Source organism: Lepidochelys olivacea (genome assembly GCF_965140295.1).
Source record: "Lepidochelys olivacea isolate rLepOli2 genome assembly, chromosome: 22".
Lineage (NCBI taxonomy): Eukaryota > Metazoa > Chordata > Testudines > Cheloniidae > Lepidochelys > Lepidochelys olivacea.
This window is the reverse complement of record NC_140432.1, coordinates 21,872,258-21,888,790: the sequence shown is the minus strand read 5'-3', so window position 1 is coordinate 21,888,790 and position 16,533 is coordinate 21,872,258. Positions and strand designations below refer to the sequence as shown.

Genomic DNA, 16,533 nt, shown 5'->3' with positions numbered 1-16,533 from the left:
AACACTAAACTGCCCCATGAGAGGAACATCAGGTGGGACTCTGAGGCTCAGGACGGATGGGCTTTGCGCATGTTCTCAAGCGCTGTGAAACCCCATGTTTTGATGCTCAAGCCTTCAAGTTCTGTTTCCTCAGAGGAGCCAATGCCCTAGTGTACTGCTAGGAGAACGTATGTTTGTATAGTTGCCATTATTTGGCGAGAGATATTTGAAGTGTGTGGATCTCATAACACAGCATGGTTCTCCTCCTCCTCCAGCCAGGGACATCTGATGAAATCCCATTCCCCCTCTCTAAATCCCCCATGAAGATTCAACTGGACACTGCATCATCTTCACTAACTTCCTATCCTACTGCTGTGACCTATTGAACACCCAAAGACAGGTGCATTTCAGTGATGGCAATGTGCTTTGAGATCCTTTGTGGAGTGATACTACATGATTGCAGGTCATTATTCAGCACAGATTCCTTTGTATAGGAGATCCCCTGCAGGACCAAGCATCATGACACCCATACCCCTATTAACAACCCTCAGTACACAACTTCAGGGGAGAGGTCCCAGATCACCAGTTACCTTGGAAACTCCCGAGATGATAAGTGTGCTGCGTTTTGTCGGGGTCTTCTTGGCAGATTTGTTATTCGTTTCAGTCAACTGCCTGATTGCTGTCTCGGCCACAGGATCCAAGCCATTGGACATGTGACTGTCCCCTGAACACAAAAGAGGAAACAACCCCCGGACATGATGGCAGCACTCCTGAGCACAGATAAGTCACCTCCAGACTGAGATGCATTACCAGTGGTCCAAGTGAGTGAGTGAGAGTGAATGTGAGTGAGTGTGTGAAACAGGCCCAAGAAGAGAAGTTACCACAGCCTTTCCTGAATGACCTGCATGATGCTGGAGAAGGAAGTCTTGGAAGAGTAGATAGCTGAACTAAAAAACTTAAAAATTCAGAGTTCCAGCCACTCATGGGCATTGAAGTTCCCCTAGAACTTTTTATAAATTATTAGGAGTTTGGTTGCTTGTGTCCTGGCACAAACTACTGACTCTGACAATTGCACTTTGCCTCCTTAAATCCACCATGCAGTTTCAAATGGGTATGAGATTCTGCTTCACCTCCTGTCCTAAACTGTCGTGAAGATTTGTTTTATACTATTAAACAGCTGGTGTGTTTTATCTCAGAGATAAGAAGCAATGCATGTGTATACAACCCGTGAAGCACTTTGGGATGAGATGCCTTACAGACATACAAGATTGATGAGACAGTGTCTGGAAGGAAATTAGGGAGTGTAGTAGAAATAGAGCCTGAGACATGAGGCCTGTATGAGGGGCTTGCTGTAAGGTCTAAAAAACAGTTACCTACCTATCGTAACTTTGGATCTGCGAGATGTGTTGCTCATGTTCATTCCCACTAGGTGTGTGCGCGCCGTGTGCATGGTCACTGGAAGGTTTTTCTCCTAGCGGTGCCCGTCAGGTCAGCTGTGGAGCCCCCTGGAGTGGCACCATTATGGCAGTGAATATAAGTCCCTGATAACCTGCCACCTCTTCAATTCTTTCTTGCCAACAAAGGGGAGGCAAGTGGATCTTGGAATGGACATGTTCTTAGAGAAAATTCTTAGGAACCGGCGACTGTCTCGCCGAGCCTTGGCCCTGGGTAATGGAGGACTGCGGAAGCCTTCTCCTGTTACTCCTACCCCGCCTCTTGTGATAGTCTTTCCTCGGCTGAGAGGGGCAGAGGCTTGAAATGCTTTCTTTGTGGGGCTGGCCTATGAAACCCCAAGGACTTTAAAGTTCCTCTAGAGCAGGGGTGGGCAAACTACGTCCCCTGGGTTGGATCCGGCCCGCCAGCCATTTTAAGCCGGTTCTTGAGTTCCCTCTGGGGAGTGGGGTCTGGGGCTTGCCCCCCTCTGGTGCTGTGGCGCTCCAGCTGGGGAGCAGAGTCAGGGGCTGGGGAGCAGAGTCAGGGGCTGTTCCACGTGGCTCCCAGAAGCACCTGCATTGGCCCTGCTCCGCTGCTCCAGCTAGGAAGGAGGGTCAGGGGCCGCTCCACGCGGCTTCCAGAAGCAGCGGCATGGCCCCGCTCCAGCTCCTATGCGTAGGGGCAGCTAGGGGGCTCCGCTCTGCACGCTGCCGCCGTTCACACAGCTCCCATTGGCCGGGAACTGTGGCCAACTGGAGCTGCAGGGGTGGCGCCTGAAGACAGTGCAGTGCACAGCGGTTTTGCATAGGAGTCGGAGTGGGGACACCGCAGCTGCTTCTGGGAGCTGCTCGAGGTAAGCATGGCCTGGAGCCTGCACCCCCCATAGCCTCTCCCCGTGCCCCAAACCCCTACCCCAAATCCTGCCCTCCAAACTCCTTGATCCTAGCCCGGAGCACCATCCTGCACCCCAAACCCCTCATCCTTAGCCCCACCCCAGAGAGACTGCACCCCCAGCCGGAGCCCTCATCCCTCCTCTCCCCTCCCCCACCCACACCATACTCCTCCACCCGGAGCCCCTTCCCACACCCTGAACTCCTCATTGCTGGCCCCACCCCAGAGCCCTCACCCACCCCCCACCGCACCCAAACCCCAATTTGTGAGCGTTCATGGCCCGCAATACAATTTCTATTTCCAGATGTGGCCCTCGGGCCAAAATGTTTGCCCACCCCTGCTCTAGAGTCCTTGTGTCTATGGAGCTTAGAGTCTGTCTGCTCAGTGAAGAGACCCACACCATCAAAGGGCAGGTCCTGTATAGTCAGTAGGACCTCCAGGGGGAGGCCCGAGACTTGTAGCCACGAGCTGCACCACATGACAATGGCTATGGACATTGTACGGGTGGCCGAGTCTGCTGAATTTAATGCAGCCTGCAAGGAAGTCCTTGCCTTCCTCCAGGACCTCCCCAAAGTCAGATCGGGCATCAGACGAAAGTAGCTCCTTAAACTTGGACAGGGAGTTCCAAGCCAGGTCCTCCTGCCCCTGCCCGTGGAGGCCTGGGGCCCCAGGCTGCTCTGTTCCCCTGGCTCCCAGGCATGGGGGTGAGGGGAAACCACCCCCCAAGAGTTAAAACTATAGCAGCTAAGAACCGCCTGCTCATTAGTTGTTTGAAGCTAGAGCCCCCCGCTGGAATAGACCTTATGGCCAAAGAGATCCAGCTTCTTTGCCTCTTTAGGCTTTGGAGTGGGGCCCTGGTGACCCTGCCTTTCCCTGGCATTGGCCACATCCACGACCAGTGTGCCCAGCTGAGGGTGGGTAAAAAGGTACTTGTACCCTTTAGAGGGTACAAAGTACTTCCTCTTCACCCCTTTAGCTGTGGGAGGAATGGAAACAGGAGTGTGCAAGAGGGTCTTGGTAGTATTGTGGATAGTCTTGATCAATGGCAAGGCCACCCTGGAAGGACCTTCTGGCATCAGAATGTCCGCCATAAGGTCCATTTCTTCTGACGCCTCCTCCGCTTGCAGCTCAAGATTTTGGGTTACTCTTCTGAGCAACTCCTGATGGGCTCTATTGGCCAAAGCCGGTAAGGAGGCAGAAGAGCCCGTTAGTGCCTTGTCCGGGAAGGAGGATGAAGAAGCCCTCATCGGCATCCTAACCTTCCAACTCTCAGAGGTATTCTTGTGCAGGTATTTAATGCGCAGTGGCAGATGCGATTCCGGACGCAAACTTGGTGCCAAATTTGGTGCTGGGCTGGGCGCTGGTCTCGGAACCCCTTGCAGGCTCCCTCACCATGGCGGCAGATGGAGGTCCGTCTGTCTGAGGCAATCGAAAGAGACCTGGAGCTCGGCCCCTGGGCTTGATGATACACCCATGAGGTCCAGAATGGCCACTGAGTGGGTGCCTGCCACTGTGGTGGCCAGGGCATCATTGGAAGTTGCCACATCTCGTTATGCCTGGAGCAACAAGACCGGTGCCAGCTGCATCTGGAAACATATGACTCCGGCTCAGAGTCTGATCTCAGGCTCCATGGCAGTGCCATGTGGGACAGTGCCAGTGATCGATGCTGAGGCAAGGATGACTGGCTCTGCTGGCGCCAGGGAGTGCTGGGTTGCCACCTCTACGAGGTCCCTGGCGGCCTCAAGTGCCTCAGAAGTGGACGGCATGTCCAACTCCCTGATTTGGCTCTCCCGTCCCAGAGAGTCCAACGGAAACAGACTCCATGGTTCCGCCTGGGTGGCCGGAGTCAATGGTACCGGCTGCCCCGAGCAGGAGCAGAGTGTCTCAACGTGGGATGCACTCTGCAGGCATCCTCGCGCTCCCTTGCTCAGATTGTCGGCAAGGGCCCCCTTTCGGCTCTTCTCTGCTTCTTATGCGGCACTGGCAAGTGAGATCGGTGCTGAGAATTTGCCAAACTTGTCTTCGGTGCCGGAGAGCGTCAGTACCACGGGTATCTGGACCGGTCCTCTTCACAACGAAGCACTGGGCTTGGATCCCAAAGCGGTCTGAGCCAGCTGGGGATGGAGAGCCGACTGCCTAAGTAGATGCTTAAGTCTGAAGTCTCTCTCCTTCTCAGTCCCTGGGGGGAAGCTCCTGAAGATCCTCCACTTTTAAGCCTGGTGGGCTTCCCCCAAGCACTTTAAGAAGGAGTTGTGAAGCTCTCTCCTGGGCATAGGCTTCTGGCAAGACCCGCAGGATCTGAAGCCTCGAGACTGAGGCATACCTCAGTCCCTGGAGGAGAGTAGGAAAATAGGGGGTGGAGGGTAACCCCCAACAGAAACTTATCTATGAACTAATTATATAGGATACAAGAACAACTGTTTGCTAGGAGAACAGCTTGCCCAAGGCAAGAGAACAAAGCAGCTCCAACAATGACACTGGCAGTAAGAAGGAACTTAAGAGGCGGCAGGGACCTATATTCACCTCCATAAGAGTGCCGCTCCACAGAGCTCCAGAGTTGTTTTGATGGCTCCCACTAGGGGAAAAACCTTCAGACTATGTGTGCGCGCCACGTGCACACACTACTTGTAACTGACATGAGCAATCACTTGAAGAAAACCAAGTTTGCAAGAGTCAAGCTATGAGCAGAAGTCAGGCGCTGTTACAAAACATGCCTATTTGCAAGTTCACAGAACCTGGCAGAAATAGGACTGGTATTTCAAAAAACCACAAGCACTTCTTGGCACTAAGTATTCATGTAAACATATTCTAGAAGGTTAGTGCCAGAACACCCTAATACCAAGATATGGTGGAAACACATTCCATGAAGATGGTACAGGGACACACTGGCCCTCTTAAAGGTAAGGTCAGGACGACAGCCGTGATGGACAGAGAGGGTTTGATCTACCAACATGTACAAAGTAAAGGGTGGTAACTAACCATGTCAGAAGGGCAATAGGTAACTTGTTTGTATCAGTGTATAAAGAGGGGGTCTTTGTCTGGCTGAGGAGAGGGAATGGCAAGTCCCAGTCCTGCCATTCACTGAGCTAGTCCATTGTAACGGGCATACATGCATTAGTGGTCCTGTAGAGTCTTTGGGATACTAGGACTGTGCTTCGACAACAATAAACCTGGCTGAACGTCTTTGCTACAGAACAGAGTCTGTGTCTTTTTGGGCAGTTCGATCGAGGTCTGCTGTGTCAGCTATCTGCACAGAGCTGGGACAGTATACACTGAGAGCACGCACACACAAAGCTAACAATTGAGAACAAGGAGTAGAGGGTTGGGTTTTTAACTAACCCATTCTTCCCCTTAGAGTGACTCAGGAAATTTGCTTCAATGATCATGAAGAATTCTAGGTTTGGAATGTAAAACCATATGGAACATTCTAATCCAAGAGGCTCCTCCTGCAGTGGGGCCATGAGGATGAGCTGCATTTGGCCACTGCTGATGAGTCTCACCAACTCAATCCCCAGCTTTTCACTGTGAAGGAGGAGAGAGCGCCTTTGCTCCAGATTAGGATCTCAGTTTCCTGTGCACTTACAGCTGTTGCTGGGTGAGGCACTGCTGGGACAGCTGCTCTCTGAAAGCCTTGTTGTCGTCTTCTCTGTCACTTCCACTTTGGATGGGGACCTCGAGGGTGAATCTAGACTCAAAAAAGGAAAGAGGCACAAAATTAAGAAGAGCCAGGCCTCAGCTGAGGTCACCTGCCTTTTGAGGAGGATGAAATTAACTCACCATTTCCCCATACAGACACAGGGAGGTGAACTCTTTGGGGGACTCCACTGGACCCCTTACATCCAGAAGGACTTGTTTACAAAACACACACTGAGAGGAGTGATCGCCATCAGAGATGGGGCAAATGTATTGTGTAGCAGCCCAGACACTAGACCTAGCATACCCAGATGGCTCAGCGGTTTGAGCATTAGCCTGCTAAACCCATGGTTATGAGTTTAATCCTTGAGGGGGCCATTTAAGGATCTGGGGCAAAAATTGGGGGATTGGTCCTGCTTTGAGCAGCAGGTTGGACTAGATGACCGCTCACGGTCCCTTCCAACCCTGATATTCTATGATTCCCCACCCCATCCCAGGAAATATATATATATTAAAACAGTGACACCAGGGGAGCAAACTGCAAATCTCCTCTTCATCTGAAAAATGTGCCACAGCAGGGTGGAAGGGGATTTGGGTCTATCAAATAATATGTAATGCTCTGTGCTGACAAATTAACATCCCAAAACACATGCGTTCAGTATTATCCCCATTTTATTGATAAGGAAATTGAAAGAGAGAGGGGGAAGTGATTTGACCAAAGTCATATCAAAAGCCAAAAACAGTCCACGAATTAAAACCCACATCTCCAGACTGTCTCTATTAAGCGTGGTTGAAGAGGCTTATCATTTTACATTTATCTCCCCACGGTTAGCAAAGTGCCAACAGCATCCTCCAAGGGTACAGCGAGATTCCCCAAGCGTCCCTAGCCTCCGTTTGCCAGAAGCTGGGAATAGGAGACTGGGGATGGATCACTTGATGATTACCCGTTCTGTTCATTTCCTGTGGAGCACCTGGCATTGGCTGCTGTCAGAAGACAGGATACTGGGCGAGATGGACCTGTGGTCTGACCCAGTATGGCCGTTCCTACGTTCTTAAGTAGCTCGTAGGAAGTGAAATAGCAATGGTACCACCACCATCTCCACTCGCAGTGCCGACAGTAACCCTTCTTCCCCACTGCAAAAGGAGCGCATTGAAGGGATTGCTGGATCTGACTGCTACAAAATTTAGCTATGTACCACAGAGCTAGGCCTGACAAGGTAAGAGTTAACTTCATATTGCTAAAGCAGCCACCAGCAAAGTCTTAGACACCTGCCCCTGTATGAAGTCCTAATCAGTCCTTACCCAGCTTACAGTCCACCTTGGGCCTTGACTGGACGGTGGTGACAGTGGTCACAATGGTGCCATCAGGCATGATGGTACGGTCCATCTCGATTTTTTTGGTGGGCGTGATGCTGGTGCGCAGTGATGTGGCATACTGGGGATTCGGGGACAAAGGAGACTCATGGTAGAGCAGCTTAAAAGAGAACAGGATGCAAATAAGTCAGAGAGAGTCTACGTCTGGTGACACCCCAGGCAAGGTAAAGGCCTGACTTCCACTCAGAGCTCACGTGGTAAGAGGATTAAGCATGTGAGCTTGCACAGAGCAGCAATCTATGACCCCAGAGCTTTAGGTTGCTCTTGGGTTACTAACTGAGAGGCACAGCCCACTATCCCTTTCCCACCCACACCGCCCTCCAGAAGTGGCATATTTTCCTTCATCCCCAGTCACACAAGCAGCTTACAGGCCTCGTCTTTTATCTGCTAAGCCTACAGTGTCAAAATCTGAGAGCGTGAGCCTGGATCCCATTGCTGTGCACTGAAGGCCCTAACATACATCACTATCAGTGAAGTGATAGCTGCATAAGCAGTTTCATCAGGCCAGGAAGACGTATGCCCCTTGTTAGATCACACTGTCCTCGAACCAGGAAGGCCAACCATCCGCCATCCATTACCACTCCTTCAGTCAGCTGTAGGGAAGCTAGAGAGTAAGGGGGAAGACAATACCATTCTTCACTCTAGAAGCTTCGTTTGCTGGCACTGTATCATTCCCAGATCCTGAATTCCAGTTCCCTGTGGAGTGGCCTGTCATCTAGACGACACTTCCCTGGCAGAACACTTCACAGCTCTTCATAGGTCATATGTTTACCTCCAGTATAAGGGTAGCCGCAGGTGCGAGCAGCTGCCCAGCTCCTGGAGTCAGGGAATAGACCATCCTCCCAGATGGTTGTTTGCTGCAGGAGTCAAGTGAAACAGCAGTATGTCCCAGAAGCACATCTGTGAGAGGAAGAACAAACTCAGCCCAGACACCCCCCAAAAGCCCCTTTTTGCCTTTGGGGACTTAACTCCATGACCCCACGAGGCAGCCTCAGAGTTGCAGGAGGGTTCAGTGGGACTTTATGCTCGTACTTCACCACAAACCAATTGAGAGAGTCTCCTCGTCCTGTGAAAATAAGGTGGAGTTTTGCAAGTTCCTTCAAACTCAGGTCCTGCAACTAGTGCAACTGAACCGAAATCCAACTGCTCTCTGTAATGCTCATCTGGCATCGAGTAGCATACTCCCCTCCTCCTTTCAGCCAGATCATGCAATGGCTTGGTGGTTTCTAGGCATCAGAAGGGTGAAAAGGAAAGCCTCTGGCCCAAAATCTAAGTTTGAAGATGTCAAACCTGAGAACTATAGTAAGTGTTTTTCATTAAATCAGAAGTCCAGTCTGGGTGGGTATGTGAACATTCCCTGGGGAATTTGCAGCCCAAACACTGTGGCTTGCACTGAGACACTCAGTTTTCAATGTGTGGGTCTTGTGAACTGGCCAGCCTTTTTCCGAGGAGAAGATTTTCACTTGTAAAGATCTCAGGGGCTGTTGTAACACCAGGAATGACTCTCTTGAATCCTGTGATTTTGAGCCTTACTGGTTACTGTTTATGGCTGATCATACTCACTCTCCCCACCACTGCTCTTCTCCAGTACTCTCAGCTTCAACTCTTTACTTCGTGGCCCCAGCTCCCTGTCAAGACAGAAACAGGAGGATTGGTGCCCGGCACATGTCAAAAGACTTCCACCCAAGAACTCCTTTCCTCTGACTGACCCTATTCCTCACCCACCTGCACCTTTTCACAAGAATTTACCGCACCCTTTTTTTGGTGGGGGGTGATAGAAGAAGGCTCCTGCTCCAAATGTGAGGTGCACTTGCACAGCTGCAAAGAACGTAAGGGGAGGTGGAGCAGCAGTGCTACAAATCAGAAGTGAAATTATTATCTGGATTGGGGTGCACTAGAAAAACTACATGGGTACTCAGGATGGGAACAGCAGGGATATGAACACTAACTTCTGCCAATACAAAGGAATTTACATCTAGGATAGTTGGCATCGGAAATATACCCATCCCTAATGTACCCCAGAGACCTGGCACACTGGCTGCAACCCTCCCTTAGCTGAAAAAGCAAACACCTGCTCCTTACAGCATGAGCTCCTCATTCCACTCCACTGCTGCTGCAGTGCTGGAAATGCTTGCTCTCGCTGGCTTTGTCCACTTCTGCTGCAGAGGACTGTCTAGCTCGGCTACACAGCATAGCTTCCCACCTCCTGGGATAGAGAACACGGCTCAGGGGAAATGGAAATGAGGATGAGAGGATCAGAGTTCTACAGAGTGAATTATTAGGATATTGCTCAGCATGCTGGCATCCCTCCAGCCCACACCCTGAAGACCATCAGAGCAAAGTGTCTTTTCATCCTCTGAAGTCAAACACACTTACACCCCCTCCCCCGAAGGGAGACTGGTTTCTCCCTTCTTACCTCCTTCCTCCTCACAGCTCAAGTTGAGCACCTGCATATGCCGGAGAAGCAACTTGGACACCGTCGGGGCCACTATATTAGATGGGGACTCTCGGGACAGTTTTTCACAGGACATCTGAGGAATAAAATAGGAGGTAGACAGATCAACGATGCCTAACTGAAACACCCCCACTAATCCCTTTCTCCAACCAACAGATTGGAGTAAAAGGACCACAGTAGGCCAGATGGGAACATTAAAAGAGAAGACATAGCTCAGTGAGAAGGAGGCTGAATAACCTCAATCAACAAAATGCAGTACTGACTGTTATGCTATGCATCCCTGATTGTCCTATGGCAACTCATGGTATCCAGCATGAATACAGCAGAGAAGCCATTCATGAACTTGAGCTGGTCCCAGAGCAGCCCACAGCCTATTAATCTGTGGAGGAGCCTGTGCAGGGAAGGGACTATGAGAGCACCATTGCTTAAGACAACAAAGCAAACAGAGGAACTGACTATAGGGAACAAGTCTGCACTGCCTATGGAGGATAGGTGAAATAAGTCATACATTCTATTAGCTGGTTAATTACCGTTTCTGGGTGGTCTCCTCTGCACTCACCTGCACATCCAGTCCCCACTCTTCAGCCCAGATTCCATTTCCTCTGTTCCTTTAACACTCTAATACAGGTGTGGGCAAACTTTTTGACCCAAGGGACACATCCGCATATGGAAATCGTATGGCGGGCCACGAATGCTCACAAAATGGGGGTTGGGGTGCAGGAGGGGGTGAGGGCTCTGGCTGGGGGTGCAGGCTTTGGGGTGGGAAGCTCATAGAAGGAAGGTAATATGGATGGGGGGTGTTCAGCTGTTGTGACCTGTACTGGATGTGCTATGTTTGTCTTTCTTCCATAGGACAGAAGCGACTTTGTCTGTACAAAGTGCAAGCTGGTCTCCATATTGGAAGAGAAGGTTCAAGGTCTGGAGCAACAGGTATTGACTCTGCGTTGCATAAGAGAAACTGAAGATTTCCTGGACAGACGTCAGGATATGCTTCTACGGGCACAAGGTTCTGAAGATTCAGAGCAGACTGCACATCGGGGACAGGAGGACGGTGAAGAAATTTGGCATCATGTGACCTCCAGAAGAAAAAGGGGAACGTCCATCTACCAGCAACGCAGATACAGATAAGTAACCGTTTTCATGTTCTCTCCACAGGTACTAATGCGGAGAGTGGACCAAATGATACGTCTGATGGAAGGGAGCAGAAGGAGACTCCGCCGATTGGAAGGCATGACATGCACTGTCCTAGGGTTGTGGGTTCCACGACCACCGCTCCCAAGAGAAGGAGGCGGGTGGTAGGGGTCGGGGACTCTCTCCTCAGGGGGACTGAGTCATCTATCTGCCGCCCCAACCGGGAAAACCGAGAAGTCTGCTGCTTGCCAGGAGCTAAGATTCGCGATGTGATGGAGAGACTGCCGAGACTCATCAAGCCCTTGGATTGCTACCCCTTCCTGCTTCTCCAATGATACTGCCAAGAATGACCTTGAGCGGATCACTGCAGACTACGTGGCTCTGGGAAGAACGATAAAGGAGTTTGAGGCGCAAGTGGTGTTCTCGTCCATCCTCCCCGTGGAAGGAAAAGGCCTGGGTAGAGACCGTCGAATCGTGGAAATCAACGAATGGCTACGCAGGTGGTGTCAGAGAGAAGGCTTTGGATTCTTTGACCATGGGATGGTGTTCCAAGAAGGAGGAATGCTAGGCAGAGATGGGCTCCACCTAACAAAGAGAGGGAAGAGCATCTTCGCAAGCAGGCTGGCTAACCTAGTGAGGAGGGCTTTAAACTAGGTTCACCGGGGAAGGAGACCAAAGCCCTGAGGTAAGTGGGGAAGTGGGATTCCGGGAGGAAGCACGAGCAGGAGCACGTGAGAGGGGAGGGCTCCTGCCTCATACTGAGAAAGAGGGGCGATCAGCGGGTTATCTCAAGTGCCTATACACAAATGCACGAAGCCTGGGAAACAAGCAGGGAGAACTGGAAGTCCTGGCAAAGTCAAGGAATTATGATGTGATTGAAATAACAGACTTGGTGGGATAACTCACCTGACTGGAGTACTGTCATGGATGGATATAAGCTGTTGAGGAAGGACAGAAAAGGTGGGGGAGTTGCACTGTATGTAAGAGAGCAGTATGACTGCTCAGAGCTAAAGTATGAAACTGCAGAAAAACCTGAGAGTCTCTGGATTAAGTTTAGAAGTGTGAGCAACAAGGGTGATGTCGTGGTGGGAGTTTACTATAGACCACTGGACCAGGTGGATGAGGTGGACGAGGCTTTCTTCCAGCAACTCGCACAAGTTACTAGATCGCACGCCCTGGTTCTCATGGGAGACTTCAGTCATCCTGATATCTGCTGGGAGAGCAATACAGCGGTGCACAGACAATCCAGGAAATTTTTGGAAAATGTAGGGGACAATTTCCTGGTGCAAGTGCTGGGGGAACCAACTAGGGGCAGAGCTCTTCTTGATCTGCTGCTCACAAACCAGAAAGAATTAGTAGGGGAAGCAAAAGTGGATGGGAACCTGGGAGGCAGTGACCATGAGATGGTCGAGTTCAGGATCCTGACACAAGGAAGAAAGGAAAGCAGCAGAATACGGACCCTGGACTTCAGAAAAGCAGACTTTGACTCCCTCAGGAAACAAGATGGGCAAGATCCCCTGGGAGAATAACATGAGGGGGAAAGGAGTCCAGGAGAGCTGGCTGTATTTTAAAGAACCCTTATCGAGGTTACAGGGACAAACCATCCCGATGTGTAGAAAGAATAGTAAATATGGCAGGCGACCAGCTTAGCTTAACAGTGAAATCCTTGCTGATTTTAAATACAAAAAAGAAGCTTACAAGGAGTGGAAGATTGGACAAATGACCAGGGATGAGTATAAAAATATTGCTCGGGTATGCAGGAGTGAAATCAGGAAGGCCGAATCACACCTGGAGGTGCAGCTAGCAAGAGATGTTAAGAGTAACAAGAAGGGTTTCTTCAGGTATGTTAGCAACAAGAAGAAAGTCAAGGGAAGTGTGGGCCCCTTACTGAATGAGGGAGGCAACCTAGTGACAGAGGATGTGGAAAAAGCTAATGTACTCAATGCTTTTTTTGCCTCTGTCTTCACAAAAAAGGTCAGCTCCCAGACTGCTGCACTGGGCAGCACAGCATGGGGAGGAGGTGACCAGCCCTCTGTGGAGAAAGAAGTGGTTTGGGACAATTTAGAGAAGCTGGAAGTGCACAAGTCCATGGGGCCGGATGCATTGCATCCGAGAGTGCTAAAGGAGTTGGCGGATGTGATTGCAGAGCCATTGGCCATTATCTTTGAAAACTCATGGCGATCGGGAGAAGTCCTGGACGACTGGAAAAAAGCTAATGTAGTGCCCATCATTAAAAAAGGGAAGAAAGAGGATCCTGGGAACTACAGGCCAGTCAGCCTCACCTCAGTCCCTGGAAAAATCATGGAGCAGGTCCTCAAGGAATCAATTCTGAAACACTTAGAGGAGAGGAAAGCGATCAGGAACAGTCAGCATGGATTCACCAAGGGCAAGTTATGCCTGACTAATCTAATTGCCTTCAATGACGAGATAACTGGTTCTGTGGATGAAGGGAAAACAATGGACATGTTGTTCCTTGACTTTAGCAAAGCTTTTGACACGGTCTCCCACAGTATTCTTACCAGCAAGTTAAAGAAGTATGGGCTGGATGAATGGACTATACGGTGGACAGAAAGCTGGCTAGATCGTCGGGCTCAACGGGTAGCGATCAATTGCTCCATGTCTACTTGGCAGCCGGTATCAAGTGGAGTGCCCCAAGGGTTGGTCCTGGGGCCGGTTTTGTTCAATATCTTCATAAATGATCTGAAGGATGGTGTGGATTGCACCCTCAGCAAGTTTGCAGATGACACTAAACTGGGAGGAGAGGTAGATACGCTGGAGGGTAGGGATAGGATACAGAGGGCCCTAGACAAATTAGAGGATTGGGCCAAAAGAAATCTGATGAGGTTCAACAAGGACAAGTGCAGAGTCCTGCACTTGGGACAGACCAATCCAATGCACCGCTACAGACTAGACAGCAGTTCTGCAGAAAAGGACCTAGGGGTTACAGTGAACGAGAAGCTGGATATGAGTCAACAGTGTGCCCTGGTTGCCAAGAAGGCCAACGGCATTTTGGGATGTATAAGTAGGGGCATTGCCAGCAGATGGAGGGCCGTGATCGTTCCCCTCTATTCGACACTGGTGAGGCCTCATCTGGAGTCCTGTCTCCAGTTTTGGGCCCCACACTACAAGAAGGATGTGGAAAAATTGGAAAGAGTCCAGCGGAGGACAACAAAAATAATTAGGGGACTGGAACACGTTTGAGTTATGAGGAGAGGCTGAGGGAACTGGGGATGTTTAGTCTACGGAAGAGAAGAATGAGGGGCGATTTGATAGCTGCTTTCAACTACCTGAAAGGGGGTTCCAAAGAGGATGGATCTAGACTGTTCTCAGTGGTAGCAGATGACAGAACGAGGAGTAATGGTCTCAAGTTGCAGTGGGGGAGATTTAGGTTGGATATTAGGAAAAACTTTTTCACTAGGAGGGTGGTGAAACACTGGAATGCGTTACGTAGGGAGGTGGTGGAATCTCCTTCCTTAGAAGTTTTTAAGGTCAGGCTTGACAAAGCCCTAGCTGGGATGATTTAATTGGGGATCGGTCCTGCTTTGAGCAGGGGGTTGGACTAGATGACCTCCTGAGGTCCCTTCCAACCCTGATATTCTACGATTCTATGTGGGGCCAGAAATGAGGAGTTCAGGGTGCAGGAGAGGGCTCCGGGATGTGGTGTGGGGGGTGAGGGTTCTGGCTGCGGATGTGGGTGGGACTGGGAGATGAGGGGTTTGGGGTGCAGGAGGGTGCTCCAGGCAGGGACCGAGGGGTTCAGAGGGCAGGAGGGGGATCAGGGCTGGGACAGGGGGTTGGGGCATGGGTGGTGGGGGCGGTGAGGATTCCGGCTGGGAGTGCAGGCTCTGGGGCGAGGCTGGGGACGAGAGGTTGGGGTGTAGGAGGGTGCTCTGGGCTGCGATTGAGGGGTTTGGATAGGGGGCACGGGAGGGTGGCTTGGGGGTGCAGGCTCCGGGCGGTGCTTACCTCAAGTGGCTCCCGGAAACAGCGGCATGTCCCCGCTCCGGCTCCTACGCAGAGGCGCAGCCAGGCAGCTCTGCTGTGCGCTGCCCCATCCACAGGCACCGCCCCCACAGTTCCCACTGGCCATGGTTCCAGCCAACAGGAACTGTGTGGGTAGTGCATGGGGAAGGGGCAGCATGTGGAGCAGAGCCCCCTGGCTGCCCCAACGCATAGGAGCTGGAGAGGCGGGGGGGGACATGCTGCTGCTTCCAGAAGCCGTGCAGAGTGGCCCCCGACCCTGCTCCTCAGCTGGAGTGCCAGAGCAGGGCAAGCCCCAGACCCTGTTCCCCAGCAGGAGCTAATGGGCCGGATTAAAATGACTAGCAGGCCGGATGTGGCCCACAGGCCGTAGTTTGCCCACCCCTCCTCTAATAGATATCAGCCAGCCAGCCAGCGATCTTCCCCAATCCCCACTGCTTTCAAGGCATACGGGGAAGGAAAAGAGGATTACCAGACATCAAACCAATGTTCTTATCTAGTCTGGTTTCCCCATCTCAAAGTGGCCAGCACCCACTATTCCAGAAAAAGGTAGAAAAAGCCTATAATAGACAGTTATGGATTTAACCCATAGGGGAAGTTTCTTCCTAATTCCTGGCAGTTAATAGCCATTTTATGACCTAAAAAATGAGTTAACAGCCATGTAGTTTTAATCCCAGCAGTATAATGGAGAGTATTAACCTCCCCAAACACATCTAACGCTTTTTGATTCATGCCATGCTCTTAACCTTGGTAATCTTGTTGCAGTGACTTCCACAGGCTAATTAGGCTGAAAATTAGGAGAGGCTTACCACATTACTACCAGCAGTGCATGCCTTCAGATTCACCATCATGGCAGGCTGGGTGCTGACAACTGAGTCCTCAATCAGGTCCTTTATGGTGGACAGATCCACTTTCACATCATTCTTCTTCCCAGCAAACCAAAATGAAAAAGACCCCCCCAAAAAAACCAAAACAAGCCAAGTTACCGGAACAGTTTCCTCCTTAGAAGATAATTTGCTTTCCTGATTTCTTATCAAAGCCATTAAGACGGCCCCAGTCCACCTCCCACAGGGTCATACTCAGCCCATGCCATTTGTCTATATTGCATTCCCTCTAGGGTTCCTAAAAAGGGGTAAACCAGGTGTGTCACTCACAGCTTATGTACATAGTACAGCTTATATATACACACGGTGTACATGCACATACATCCATACTCTCACAGTGTTTCAAAGCAAATGGGTTAAGGCCAAGTGCCTGCAATTTCCCCAAGAGCTGCATTCACTCCAAATCATGACAATAGTCATTAGAGCTCCCCAAACTATCACAAGCGTGTGAGACGGATGAGTGACGAACCTGCTGCACTTTGGAGACAGCAGCTGGATTGCTACACTGAGTCAGAAAGAAGAAGCCGGGGGAAGCCAGATTCTCAGTACACACATACCACACAATTAAGACTTATGGGATTGGAGGGACTAAACAGGAAATGCTGTAGGGGGCACAAGTGCACCAGTGTCCACTTCGTTAAGCGGTTGATATTGTGGGTTGTGCTGCACTAACTTTTTTGAGGAACTCTCCTCCTGTAGCAGCTCCACCACTGGCAGCAATGCTGGGAGAACTTGTGCACACAAGCATCTCGCCCTGCTCGGAGAGCGTAG

At 50.8% G+C, this 16,533-nt stretch overlaps 1 protein-coding gene across 6 annotated transcripts in view; it reads right to left on the bottom strand.

The window, feature by feature from the left end:
• The window catches only part of C2CD2L (C2CD2 like), a 48,017-nt gene that overhangs the window by 8,711 nt on the left and 22,773 nt on the right, over window positions 1-16,533 (bottom strand). For 4 of the 6 annotated variants that reach the window (XM_084612009.1, XM_084612005.1, XM_084612008.1 and 1 more), the window contains 8 exons: window positions 15,688-15,804; window positions 9,728-9,842; window positions 9,394-9,517; window positions 8,875-8,939; window positions 8,084-8,211; window positions 7,240-7,411; window positions 5,888-5,989; window positions 570-703 (listed from right to left, as the gene is read on the bottom strand). In XM_084612009.1, the coding sequence (XP_084468135.1) occupies window positions 570-703; window positions 5,888-5,989; window positions 7,240-7,411; window positions 8,084-8,211; window positions 8,875-8,939; window positions 9,394-9,517; window positions 9,728-9,842; window positions 15,688-15,804 (957 nt within the window). The remainder of the gene's footprint in view (window positions 1-569; window positions 704-5,887; window positions 5,990-7,239; window positions 7,412-8,083; window positions 8,212-8,874; window positions 8,940-9,393; window positions 9,518-9,727; window positions 9,843-15,687; window positions 15,805-16,533) is intronic. The other 2 variants (XM_084612007.1, XM_084612006.1) reach the window with 2 other exon arrangements.